The 13,021-nt window shown below is 38.2% G+C and overlaps 2 protein-coding genes across 2 annotated transcripts; both read left to right on the forward strand.

Annotated features, from left to right (window-relative positions):
- Window positions 1-432: 432 nt before the first annotated feature.
- On the forward strand, window positions 433-5,501 carry LOC121944794 (uncharacterized). The gene is made up of 5 exons (XM_042488691.2): window positions 433-852; window positions 1,804-2,172; window positions 2,674-2,982; window positions 3,409-3,513; window positions 3,611-5,501. The coding sequence occupies exons 1-5, from the start codon at window positions 807-809 to the stop codon at window positions 3,733-3,735; spliced, it is 954 nt and encodes a 317-aa protein (XP_042344625.1). The 5' UTR covers window positions 433-806; the 3' UTR covers window positions 3,736-5,501.
- A 677-nt stretch (window positions 5,502-6,178) lies between these two features.
- Window positions 6,179-10,393, forward strand: LOC121944665 (granzyme A-like). Its single transcript, XM_042488539.2, has 5 exons — window positions 6,179-6,327; window positions 6,519-6,657; window positions 8,187-8,319; window positions 9,273-9,548; window positions 9,645-10,393. The coding sequence occupies exons 1-5, from the start codon at window positions 6,264-6,266 to the stop codon at window positions 9,801-9,803; spliced, it is 771 nt and encodes a 256-aa protein (XP_042344473.2). The 5' UTR covers window positions 6,179-6,263; the 3' UTR covers window positions 9,804-10,393.
- The last annotated feature ends 2,628 nt before the right edge of the window (window positions 10,394-13,021 follow it).

A 13,021-nucleotide genomic window follows, 5' to 3' on the forward strand; every position in this document is an offset into this window, starting at 1 on the left:
TTCTAGTTACTCATTATGAGATTGAGTTTCAAAGTATGCAGAAACAGACTTTATCCAGGCTGCGAGATCTTAAAATAGACTTCAGGGTGGAGCTACGCATCAGTATTTTTAGCACCTCCTTTAAAAAGCTCAACTCCTCTCTGCTGGTGTTCAGTTTCATTCTTTAGCCTGTTTAGACACTTCACACTGCCAAACTACAGGAGTAGCCATTTTTCATATATGTTTACCATCATAATCAGAAAGTAAGAATTTTGGGCTACCCAGTAGCTCATCTGGTAGAGTGGGGGCCCCATATAAAAAGGCTATATTTTTGCTGCAGTGGCCGCAGATTCGACCAAACTCCCTTTGCTGCATGTCATTTCCTCTATTTCTCCAACTTTCACGCTATGACCCCTTTCAAAATAAAGGGCAACAAGCCCAAAAAATAATCTAAGAGAAAGTAAGGATTTTAAGTGGTGATACCTACGCAGATTGCAAATGTGTTCTAAGGATTGCATTCATGTGGTGACACTGAAATATTTTGGGAAAGCAGAATCACAATGAGGTAATGAGAAAATGAATATTGCAGAAGGTGAAAAATAAGTGACTTGGCATATTTTTTTACATGACGTCTGAAATTATTTCCTGAAAACTTCCTGAAACAAGTGAGCAGTCAATGTAGTCACTCCCATTTTCTCCGCCTCTTGCATCACCACACAGCATAAAAACACTTATTTAAACCTCCCAAGTGCAGACGACAGGGAAAGTTGTATGTCTGATGTTCTGCGAAACACACACCTTCGAGAAAATAACAAGGATTTTGCTGTATGTTTGCTCATGAGACGCAGATTCTACAGCGAGTGGCTCTCCTGGGTAACTGTTTAACTTTGGTTAAGCTTTGACATTTAATGCATTTTGTAAGTTTGTTGATTTATGTCACATTGTACAGGATTTCACAAAATAATTAAATATAATGACAAAGTGTAACAGCACCATTTAGTTATGTTATTTTTAAGTTAGAGCTATATGTCTGTCTTCATTTTGCATCCCAGTTTTTGGTTAGTGTCTTTTTGTGGTTGTTTTCTGTCTCTTTGTGGTTTGTTTCATTCCATGTTTCATGTGGTTGGCTAGCTGTTTTGCATCTCCCTGTTGATTTTTTTGAATCTCTTTTACATCACTTTTTGTTTGTTTTGTATTTCTGTAGGTTTTTTTTAAAATTGACATGTGGTTGTTTTGCATCTCTTTGTGTTTTTCGTGCATCTCATTGTGGGTGTTTTGCATTTCGGTAGCCATTTTGCATCCCTATTGGCTTGTTTGTTGTTGTTTTGCATCCCTTTGTGGTTGCTTTGCATCTCATGGTGATTGTTTTGCATCTAAATACGATTGTTTTGTATCTCTTTAAGGTTAAGGTCACATGTATTTATATAGCGCATTTAAAAACAACTAAGGCTGACTAAAATGATGTACAAAAGTACAGGAAAAAATAAATAAGTAGTTTAATGTAATTTTGCAATTCTTTGTTGTTGTTATCTGGATCGTTTTTGTAGATGTTTTGCACTTCCGTCTAGGTTTTTGCTTCTTTTTCTGTTGCATGACTCTTTGTGGTCATTTTATGTCTCTTGTAAAACTACAGCTGAACTTCAGTGTTTGGTTCACGCTGGAGATAAACAGAAGCCGGGCTTTCTGAATCCTGTTATGCCCATTAAGCTCTCCATGCACAGGCTCACAGCCAGGAAATCAGGCCAGAAATTAAGTTGAATTACAGAATGCAGAAACTGTTAATACCTCACCTGTTTTTCTCTCTGTTTTCTTCCCCTGACCCAGTTGTGTGCCATGACTTAGCAGTGGGCCATATGATCCAACAACACTTTCAGGTCCAGAGACCCGCATCCTGGTTCAAAGCCCGGGAGTTCTGCCGGAGGCACTATGTCGACCTCTCTGTCCTGAGCACAGAAGAGCAATACTTCTCTCTCCTTAATGCCACTGCTGCAAGCAAAGTCAGCTTCTGGCTCGGCCTGCAGCGTCAGAACATGTCGAGTGGCTGGAAGTGGGTTGACGGGGAGGCGCTGAGCTACGAGCACTGGTTCAGGATCAACTATGGCAGTCGCTGTGCAAGTTTGGAGGCAATGCTGAAGAAAAACAAGAAGCTACTGGCTCGTTACTGTGACGAGCTGCACATGTTTGTCTGTCAGGGTGAGTCATGCTTCAGTTCAAAAACTGGTGCCATTCATTGTGCTACATGACACCTTATTTTTGTTTTGTTTTTCATGCCTCTACCTGTGTTGAAAGAGGGCCAGTAGGTTTTACAGAAAGCATTTTAATACATCATGGCTTATACGTTGCCTTTAAAATAAAATACAATAGGAAGGGGCAACAGATTTTGACACAGAAACTAAAGAAAAATAAATACTTGAGTTGCCTTTATTCAGGTTAGCCTTTGTTTTAATTAACAACTCTAATTTCAATGCAAAAATCTAAAGTTACTATTCCATCTCCATGTAACTCCAACAATTTATTTCCTGCAATACTGAACCTTATAACAGCCATACCCCAATCAGTTATCTATGTGATGTTCAATAACAACAACAACCTATAGGGCCATGCCACAGGAAACACACTCCAGGTTTCAAGACCAGCCCAACAGGTATAAGTTGCCCTAAAACTTTTCTCTGACTTGTTCACTCGTCCTTGCAGGTCCAGTTTCTCCAGAGTCAGTAACGGTGGATTCAGTGGGCTCCAATCAAGTGATTCTCACCTGGAACGTCTCAGCATTTATGCAGATGACACCACACCGTTACAATGTGACAACATGCACCAACACATGTGAGTCGCTGCTCGTCCCGTATACTGATGGCTCTGCCTTTGTGAACATCACCATCTCCAACCTGACTGCAGCCACAGAATACTTCATAGAGATTTCGGCTTTTGTTGTTCGGCCTGATAGTGTCACTGGTGGAAACATGACCCTTCAAAGTCACCCCACTGCTTTCCAGGTCAAAACAGGTACGAAGAACTTAAATGTAAATTATGTTCTGTGAATTGTGTGGAAGTCAGTCTGTTACATGTTAGTTTAAGTTTCTCATAATATATTCAATACTGATACAGTATTGCCCTTATTTTCTTAACGTTATATTGAAGGAAACAAAAAAAAAAGATCAACAGATTAATCAGTAACGACAACAACAATTAGTCGCAGCTCTACCTAAATTGGCATGGCCATTGGGAGTTTGGGATGCCTTAGAGGCCAGCCTAAATAGTAAAATAATGAAAAGCAAATAGTTACATAACAATTATAACTTTTTAATGAAAGTATAGACATCAAAAGCTGGTCAACACTCAAACTAAGAAAAAAAAATATTAGAAAAAATCAGTGGTCTAAAAACGTAAGTATTTGTATGTGATGAGTATTTTGTCTTTTGTCCTCCTCAGTGGACTCTGGTGGGCAGCACAACATCATCATAATCGTTTTGAAGCTCTTAAAACTCGTGTCTCTGGCTCCTCCACTGTGGGTTCTTTATCGTATCCTGATAAAAGGCAAGTGTCTTTTTTGGGGTTAAGAATTGAATACATCTATATACACATGTAGAAGTATCAAATATTTATCCTTCTTGTGTCATTTTTTTTTCTCCAGGTGATTTTAAGCAGTCAGATCATGACGTCTCACCAGTGGAGCTCTCAACTGAGGAAACGACTTATGATCTGATCCCTGAGAAAACCAGAGTAAAAAATAAAGACTTCCTTGAGATCCAGGTCTAGGTGAAGGGCAGGCTATTTAGTCCTCCAATAACCTTGTTCACAATCGCATGAATTTTTCCATGAACGTAAACACAAAGTTTTCTGGACAAGTTGGATATATAACACACAGAAAAAGAGGAATTTTAGTGGAGAAAAAATAGAGATTTGGAAAAAAACTGGTCAGCTTGAGGAAAAACAGTGTTTCAGAAACTGACCAAATGTCTGACTCCCTTGGTAAGTGATAAAATCACCAACATCAAAATTATCCACATGTTTTGATCATAATCCAGTCTCAGTATTTCCACTATCACGGTGTAACATGCTTTAACCCTGCAGATGTTGTTGCATCTCTGTACAGGCAGAGCTGAGGCACAATGGTGCTTGAACCATGGGTCATTGACAGGAGGAGTCGCTCTGTTTTTACTTCAGTAGTTTTCCTGCAAAATCCTTTGCAAGCTGCCATTGTTTGGATTTAGAGGAAATTATTATTTCCTCAATAAATATTATGTATCTGCCTTTGGGGCTAGTTCTGATAAGCAACTTAATGTTTAACTGTACAGTGTTATAGCCCACTGTGGTTATTTCCTATAACCAGAAAAAGCAGTCACCGGAAGTTTTGGGGGGTATTTTTGTGTCATATTTCTGAAATATTCGGAGCCAAGCACAGATCATGGAGCACATGATCTACAGTAGACACATTGGTAATTGTTGTGTTGATGTAGAAAGTTTACTTCGAGCTGGAAAATAGTGTGTGATCTTTATTTTGAGGTTCTTATTTCTCTCAAGATTAACACGTACTAAAGGTTCAACAAAGATGACTCTGTTCTCTAAATGTAACTTAACTGTTAAACTGGAGGTGGCAGGATTTGCATCAGCCTTAATGCAACTCTACGTGACTGCAGCTCAGAGCGAATGCATACTATTCACAGACTGAGTCAGCAGCAAGAAAAAAATGCAAAGTATAAGCTACTTTTTTGACAAACAAGTAAAACCTCATTCAGGGATGATCCAGTTAGTTTATTTCAAAGGGCACAAGGTCAATAAATGTGAAGCCAAGAAAGGTACATTTAACCTGGTGTCCCTGGCCAGATGATAAAATAGACCCTTAAAAGTGATCTAATGCCTTAAGACTAAAACATTATTTCAGTGAAACTCTATGTGAATATTTTTGTTCCAAAAAAAGTGAACATTAATGTGAATGTTGCAGCACATTTTGATAGTATTAGTTATATTATGGCATTCGGCATTATTTTTACTTTTGCACTTATATGTTGTTTTTATTTATTTATTTTTTGTTTGATACAGTATTTTAGGTTTGGGCCTTAAATCACATGCTGATTACACCAAGTCAGATAATTATTTTTTTGTTATTATTATCCTCATCATCAGACCATTGCTGTTATTACACTCATTTGAATGTTTTGGACCCAAAGCAAAAAAAATTCACATTTTTTCACATTCAAAACAGAAAAATAAAACTTACAGTGTTCTGATTCAAAATGAAATAATTCCCAGCTTTGAAAGCTAAGTTAAAAACATACAGTGATGATTTAGGCAATGAACAAAAGAAATTATCTGTGACAACACATACTGCCGTTCTCATGTTCCTCGGGTCTTTTGGTTGAAGTTTTTTAAGATCTGTGGTGCATTCATGATAATATATAACATTCTGTTATGGGTGATGGATGATATTTTATTCTACAATAGAAATGTACTGGAAGCAACTTGTTGCTTTCTTTGGTAGCTGCTCATGTAACTAAGAGTCAAATAAATAAATAAACTGTAAATTGGCTGAAATGACTATTTCTTTACTTATTTGAGGAACAAATTTAAGCAAAAGACCCCAATTTTTGGAAATGTGCTGCTTCGTTTTCAGGAGAGTACAGATTGATACCACTCTCGTGTCTGTTCAATAAAGGTGAAGCTTCAGCTTGTTAGCTTAGCTCAACATAAAGACTGGAAATAGGGAAAAGTTTTGCCATTTTCGGGGTGGGATGTGTGTCATTATTATTGGTTCTGAGTTGTGCCAGATAAAAAGCTGAGACTTTGCTCAACTCGCTCTTGGCAAGAAAGAAGATAAGTGCAGCTGTTTACCGAACTCTCAAAATCCACCAGTCTATTGTCACATCAGCCCATATGTTCCACTTCTCACAATTTCCTGTGAATCATTATGAAGTTATTAACGCACACTCATAAGTGTTTCTGAAAGGCATAACAACAGCCTCCGCTTTCAGCTGTTTCACACGGAGCCCACCCAAAGTAAACTGTCTGTACCCCGATGATATGACCTGCCTCACGTCAAAAAAAACCACACGGCCTGTCAATGAAGTGGTAACAATAGTTACTGGGAAATGACAAAAACTGTCACCACAAGGCTTCTACATGAAGACAAGACACATTAATTCTCATGTCATGTTTGCATCTATTCTGCTGACTCATTATTCCGTGGTCAAACCACATCCTTCGAGCTGAACACATAAAAACGAGTGAGTGCATCCAGGTGGGTTTCAGAGCATTCACCATCACATCAAAGAGAGAGATAAGAAGCAATGTCCTGCCTGAAGGGTTTCAGTGTTTTTATCTCCTGTCTGGTCCTCCTCGCTGTCCAGCTGAGTGAGTAGTATATTTTATAAATCACAGTCATTTACTTTTTTATCTCTTACTAATTCATGTAAAAGTGCAGACAGTTATGCAACTTTCAGTATTACAGTTCAGCTGGAGTTGTTTCATTTGGCTGACCAATTACTGACTAATTTATTCTACTGTTTTCATTAAAATTGTTAACTGAGTGTGTTGTGTTTAAGGTCATGGCTCTGAGATTATCGGTGGGAAGGAAGTGCAGCCTCCTCACTCGCTGCCTTTCATGGCTCTGTCACTGAGTCCACCCTGCGGAGGAGTACTGATCCATCCAAAATGGGTCCTGACAGCCGCCCACTGCCTTGGGTGAGAATAAGATACGTTTCTAAAATTGTCAAATCTAAGAATATGCACTTAAACTGATGTTCGTTTTCTACTGATGAAATATGTTATCTAAACACTATTTAAAATCTTATAATAGTTTAAGTTTTAATGGAAAAAGAGAAACCTGATCATCAGAGTCACAAGCATGTCAGACTTACGCTGATGACACAGCTTTGTATATTGATGTGTCAAACTGCTCTGAGGTCACTATATGCCAGTTTTCTAACAGCCCCCAGAGGAAAATGTTGGCATTTTACATTTCTGTAAACCACAATTACCTTACATTTTCACATTTTTTTAAGTATCATACAATGTCTCTAGATTGACATTGGTTATGAGCTGACTCTCTCATCAGAATTTGAGAGGAGATGATGAGGAGATCTGTGATTTTAAAAGCAGCTTTTTAGGCACCAAGGAGGAATTTCTGTTTTGACCTGCCCCTGTTTTTCTAGGAACTTAAGTAGAAAATCCTTTCTGGCAAAAATGTTAAATCAATTTTAAGCCAAAACATGATAATAACCAACGTAAGGTTTTTTTTGCACAGTTGTTTGAATGTAGTTGCAACGTATCCACTATTTAAAATCGTGCAAATTTAACATATCTGTAGTTATCAGAAACTTTAATTTCTAACATTTTCTTGCACTTGCATCAATACTTCAGTGGTTTCTGCTTTAAGTCATTGTTGGGGGTGCATTTAGAAAATCAATAATAAAGAAACAGCAACCAACCCAGAGTGCTCAAAATATTGCAACATTTTGTTTAGCATTTTATCTGACAATACATGTAAAGTGCATGATGGACTTATACAAAGGAGAAAGCAAAAATGTCACTCATTTCAAGAAACCACAAAGGACACAGGGCTTGAGACAGGATATGCTCTTGAGCTTTGTAACATTTGTATCTGCACCTCGGGCAAACTTTAACTTGCATTTTTTTTTTTTTTTTTGAAAAACAGAATCTAAGGGAGGTGCGGCTCAGATAATGTTATTTCAGTGAAGTTCGACTTTGCATGTTTTGTCACTTGCTTCCTCAACACTATTCACGGCAAAAAGACAAAGATCGTGTTTGAGAGCCATTATGTGACTTCCTAAACCAGTCCATGTCTGCATTGTAGCCCTGTTGCTTTTTAAAAACTTAATAAGACTTATATTGAATTAACCGACTTGTGTTTGCTGCACAACCAACAACAGACTAAAGGAAGCAGACACTAGAGCACTTATGTAGTTCGAAAATAAACATAACAGTTTCACATCAGCCCACACTCATAGGAGTTATTTTTACATTTTTAACAATTACCGCACAGTCACATTGGCTCCGTTTGAGGACAAACTCCCCTTTCAACACACCACTGAAGTAGGCATATCCTAGCCCCATTATATGTGATAATGCACATATGATGATGTAATTGTGTCACTAAAGTCATCATTTTATCATTAATGTGTGCACTTCTAGCATGCTAAACTTTAGTGCATGTGAGCAATTATAAAAGCCCATGTTTTCTGTTCTCGCAGCATTAAGAAGGTGTTACTTGGGGTGCACTCCATAAAGGAAAAGGATTCCAGGCAGGTCATCAAGGTTAAGAAAAGTTTTCCTCATCCCTGCTTTGATGACAAAGAAGGGGACAATGACCTCATGCTGCTCAAGGTAAGGTGAAGCAAAGATGCAACAATGTGCAATCTAAAAAAATGACTTAAGATGGAGATATTCAACACCCTTTGCCTGTAGGCCACTTCAAAGTGACAGGCGGGCAGGGGCCAGTTAATGAACAAATGATAATATATAATATTTATGAATAATTCGCCTGTACGTGTCAGGGTGCTGGGGGTGATCCTGGGGGCACTTTTTTTTTATATAAACAAGCTCTAGTTTGATGCTTTTTATGCACTCTAGCACCTTATTTACATGCAAAGAACAAAAAAATAGTCTTAATGTATATCAAATAATTTCACTGTGAATTAGGAACGGTGGGCCAACCACCAGGCATACAATAAGTTGAGTGTCACTGATAATCAAGATAATTGAGAAACACATTTTGAGCAGTTTGTTTAGGCAGAAAGAAAAAGCTGCAACTAAATTTGATCCAAATCAAATCATTGCTATTGCAAAAAACAGGCAGCTGCTCATCTTCAGTTTCTTTCAAATGTTTAAAAAGAGCACTAATAATAAAGACATGAAGCAGAATATAGGCTTTCAGTCTGTCTCAAATGTAGACAAATGCAGCTAGCAGCTAGGTTTAAGGATGAGGGATGAGGGATGAGGGATCAGGCTAAGGAGTAAAGAGTAGGGTGACAAAGGCATGTGAGAGGTGAAGTGGTTATGGTGGTTATAGCCTGCAGGGCTGATTAGGGAAAGTGGAAACAGGTGAGCAGGTTAATGAGCGCCAGGTGAGTCTGACTTGCTGGAAAGTCTGAGGGCATCTGGTGGATGGATGGGGAATGGTAAGCTCAGAACATTTCTAGGAAATGCTCGGGCCTGGGGGTAATTAGAAGTGAGGTGGACACTGTGACACACATTCATGAAAACCTACTTTCCTTGTGCTGTGACGAGCGCTCAGACGGTCAGCATCATTACATAATATTCCCTTTTTTAAATTTCAGCTTGACAAACCAGCGAAGCAAACTGACACAGTGAAAAGTCTCCCGCTGGGAAACACTGTCAAAGAACCAGCAGCTGGCACAAGCTGCACGGTGGCTGGATGGGGGAAAACAAACAACAAAGTCGATAAAATGTCAGATGTCTTGATGTCCGTCAATGTGACTGTGATCGACAGAGTGAAGTGCAACTCTCCTGAATATTACAATTTCAACCCCATTATCACCAAAAACATGATATGTGCTGGTTCAGATGGTAAAAAGGCTGCTGATACCTGTGGGGTGAGTATGCTTTGTATTTTTTGTGCAGAAATAATCCTCCTTAATTGCTATGTATGTGCCTAAAGATGACATGTTATGTATCTGTTCTCTTTCCAGGGGGATTCAGGAGGCCCACTGTTGTGCAACAGAGCGCTTGTTGGTGTCACTTCTTTTGGAAGGAAGTGTGGCCTAATGAAAAAACCTGGAGTCTACTCTTTTCTGTCAGAGAAACAGCTCATCTGGATCAAAAATACAATGAAGAAGTCTGAAATATGAGATACATGCTAATTATTCTGCTTCATACCACGTCGATCTTCTTTCATGTAACAACCACTTTATTTTCAATAGATGTACTGTATATAAAAGGGATTTACATTTTTATGTTTTTGTGATTTTTTGGAGAGTCACAGACACATCTTTAAAGCTAATTGTTTGCAAAAAAATGTTGGCATTTAACATTTCTGCTAACAATGAATACATCACATTTGGATGTAAAGTGATGTAATATAAATGATGACTTTGTTATTGAGAGGTGGAGGGAATACCACTTCCTTCTTCAAAAGCTCAAGTCTTTGGAAAGATTTTGTATGAAGATTCATTCTTAGGCAAGTCTCATTATTTCCACATTATTGATTCTTATCATCATTATTGCATGAAAACCTCAAACCAGTAACATTTTTCTTCAGTCTTCAGGGCAGAGACATTTCTTTCTTATTATTTGTGTAACTTTCACAATGCATTCTCAAAACAGTAGCTCTTGATTTCACATCTTCATGGCATCATAGATTTGTGTTTCAGTTCTCTGGTCTCAGGTCATGTGAAATCACTGTTCAAATTAAAAACCTTTGATGACTGAGCTAACATGACAGAGCATTTCCTTTGTTGTCTTTCTCCTCTCATCTGACTGCAGATGAAGCTAAAATGCTTCCTTCATGAGACTATTACAGTAATGTCAAAGCAGAGAACATGAAGCTCGAACCATAAAAAAAAGATGTTGGTGATTGTGTACTTACTCAGACCAGACCACAGCAGACAAATTCACACGTTGAATTTCAAGACCCCCCACAGGAAACGTGCAAAATGTCACTAGTGTTGCATAAATGCCTTTATTTTAACACTGAAGGGGACGTTAACAGGCAAACATATTCACATTCAAAGGAAGTGTTTGCTGTTGTAATCAAAGTTGGCACAATAACATTTTTGAAAGGATTATTCATTAGCTTCTTTGTCTCTTATCTGAAATACTGTTCTTGTTCATTCCTGTGAGCTGAAACAGTTTATTTGTCCATGCAATATTTGATCCCCACTTTAAATTCTTGTGGGTTTTTCCTGTCACACAGAGATCAGCTTAGACTTCCAGTTACATCCCACCATATACACCCAGTCTTCATGACCTGGGATTTACTGTAAATGTGCCATTGATGCTCAGTTTTAATGCTTTATCACTAGGTGGTGCTCTCGGCTGTCTCTCTGCTGTCTCTCTGCAGTCATTTACAGAAAGGAGATTTCACTCAGCTGAGGCTCAAGATTATTTCACTGTATAGGACAAAAAACCGACAACTGAGTTTTGTAAATTCGAGAAAGTTAAATAGAAAAATGCCATGTTTATTGTTTATTTATCTTTATCCTAATTTGCTTTTATGACAGCACGGATACCAACTCTTCCTTTTACAATACTTCAGTAAAATTGGAGCACACAACATCATAACCAACTTTTTTAGAAGTCACATTTGTCACATCCAGATCAACCAAAGCGTTGTTGTTTTTTTCTCCTTTGTCCCTTAGTTTTATTTACAATTGTCTATCTTTTTATTGCACAGGACTGTCATCAGTTTAGCTTGTATTTTGATTAAAAAAAACACTTTTGGACAAAAAAAAATATCATGCAACCAGAAAAAAGATTATTACAGTTGATCCTGATATAGATAGCCGAGATATTTGAGATATTGAGATATTTCTCAAAATCTCTTGTGTCACCTCATGGTGAGAGTTAAGGAGACCTCAGGGGATCTGAGGGCCATGAATGTTTGTCGAATATTTCACATAAAGCCATAAGCCATGATCACAGTAGTGGGCTGACTTACTCTGCTATTCATGCAGCTATCACAAATAAAATCTGCTTGACAACCATGTGTCATGTAGCTGAAAAAAAGTGTGGGGGAAGACCGAATTAAAAACTAAAGAGAAGTAAAAATGCTTATCTTGGCAACTGACCTGATCTCTTTTGTAAAGGTGCAGGGAAAAATGGTACCACACCCAGGAATTTCCAGCATGTCCTTTATTTGAGCTCTGAGTGAAATATCACTGACCAACCATCTGCCCGTTTGTTTACACTGTTTCCATGGTCACCCACAAAAGCTCACGGGCCCACCTCAGCGCCGTCGAAACTATCAAAGCTCACCACGCCCTTATTAACGGATTTTGTCGAATGGATGACTGCACAACTTTTTATGAATGTTTTTACTGTGTTTAAATAGCCATTTCTACCATGGAGATTGGTGTCTCACTCACTCACACACACACACACACACACACACACACACACACACAAGTAAATGTTTACCTGGGCTTGCATCACCTGTGTGTGTTGGATGAGCTGCCCACCTTGCCTCACCTTTTCTTTCGCTAATTCCTAAAAAGACGTCACACACACGCCTACACACACACACACACACACACACACACACACACACACACAGGTGACACCTGGTTTTATAAAGGTGACTGGAAATGGTTGTATGCTGTCAGGTGAGTCAGTGTCATGGTAACATACTTTACGTTTGGCAGAGGTTGGTTGGTATCACTCTGGTTTGCCTAGCTTGGCACAAAGACTGCAAACGAGGAAAGAGCTAGCATGGCTGTGGCAAACAGAATTCGCCTACCAGCAACCTCTAAATGTCACTAATAACACATTATATCTTATACAAAAACTCAAGTGAAACTTGGCAACACTTTTGATTGGTTTCATTGTATTTTTTGCTGATTTACATCTCACAATAACATGCCAGGATATGCTAGAACACACCAGCAAAAGCAGGGAAAAAGACAACTGCAAGCAAATAAACATCAGCGTGAACAATTCTGTATTTAAAATACTTTAAAAATCATGTTTTCAAATGTTTTATGAAGGTGGAAGTGCATTCAAACTGTTTGTACAAGCTGTTATACACACAATGCAGTTTAGTGAGCAACACTAACTAACTTCTGTTTGTTTAAACAAAAACTTCACAGCGCAGCTTCAAATTTGGAAAGCGTGACAATTTTGCAGATATGAAGGCAGGATCTGAATCGATCTGAGGATGGAGACAATGTAAAATCAATTGGTTTGACTATCTGATGTGTTTATGTTGACCCTAAATTTACGTCAATGTTTGTTTTGTTATTTCTGCTAAAGTCACATACAAAAATTCGAAAATGATGTTAGACTTCTGAGCAAGAAGTCTGACTTGTGAGTTCATAGAATTCAGTCTATAATATCAACATGTGGTGTCCAA

Source organism: Plectropomus leopardus, chromosome 4 (assembly GCF_026936395.1).
Source record: "Plectropomus leopardus strain MGB_pleo_1.0 chromosome 4, ASM2693639v1, whole genome shotgun sequence".
Lineage (NCBI taxonomy): Eukaryota > Metazoa > Chordata > Actinopteri > Perciformes > Serranidae > Plectropomus > Plectropomus leopardus.

What these genes read in the sequence shown, in the direction of transcription:
- LOC121944794 (XM_042488691.2), top strand. Translation starts at nt 807, where the DNA reads ATGTTTGCTCATGAGACGCAGATTCTACAGCGAGTGGCTCTCCTGG. An exon ending in TGCTTTCCAGGTCAAAACAG is followed by an intron (nt 2,983 to 3,408) that starts GTACGAAGAACT and finishes TGTCCTCCTCAG; the next exon opens with TGGACTCTGGTGGGCAGCAC. An exon ending in TTATCGTATCCTGATAAAAG is followed by an intron (nt 3,514 to 3,610) that starts GCAAGTGTCTTT and finishes TTTTTTCTCCAG; the next exon opens with GTGATTTTAAGCAGTCAGAT.
- LOC121944665 (XM_042488539.2), top strand. Translation starts at nt 6,264, where the DNA reads ATGTCCTGCCTGAAGGGTTTCAGTGTTTTTATCTCCTGTCTGGTCCTC. An exon ending in ACAGCCGCCCACTGCCTTGG is followed by an intron (nt 6,658 to 8,186) that starts GTGAGAATAAGA and finishes CTGTTCTCGCAG; the next exon opens with CATTAAGAAGGTGTTACTTG. An exon ending in AGGCTGCTGATACCTGTGGG is followed by an intron (nt 9,549 to 9,644) that starts GTGAGTATGCTT and finishes TTCTCTTTCCAG; the next exon opens with GGGGATTCAGGAGGCCCACT.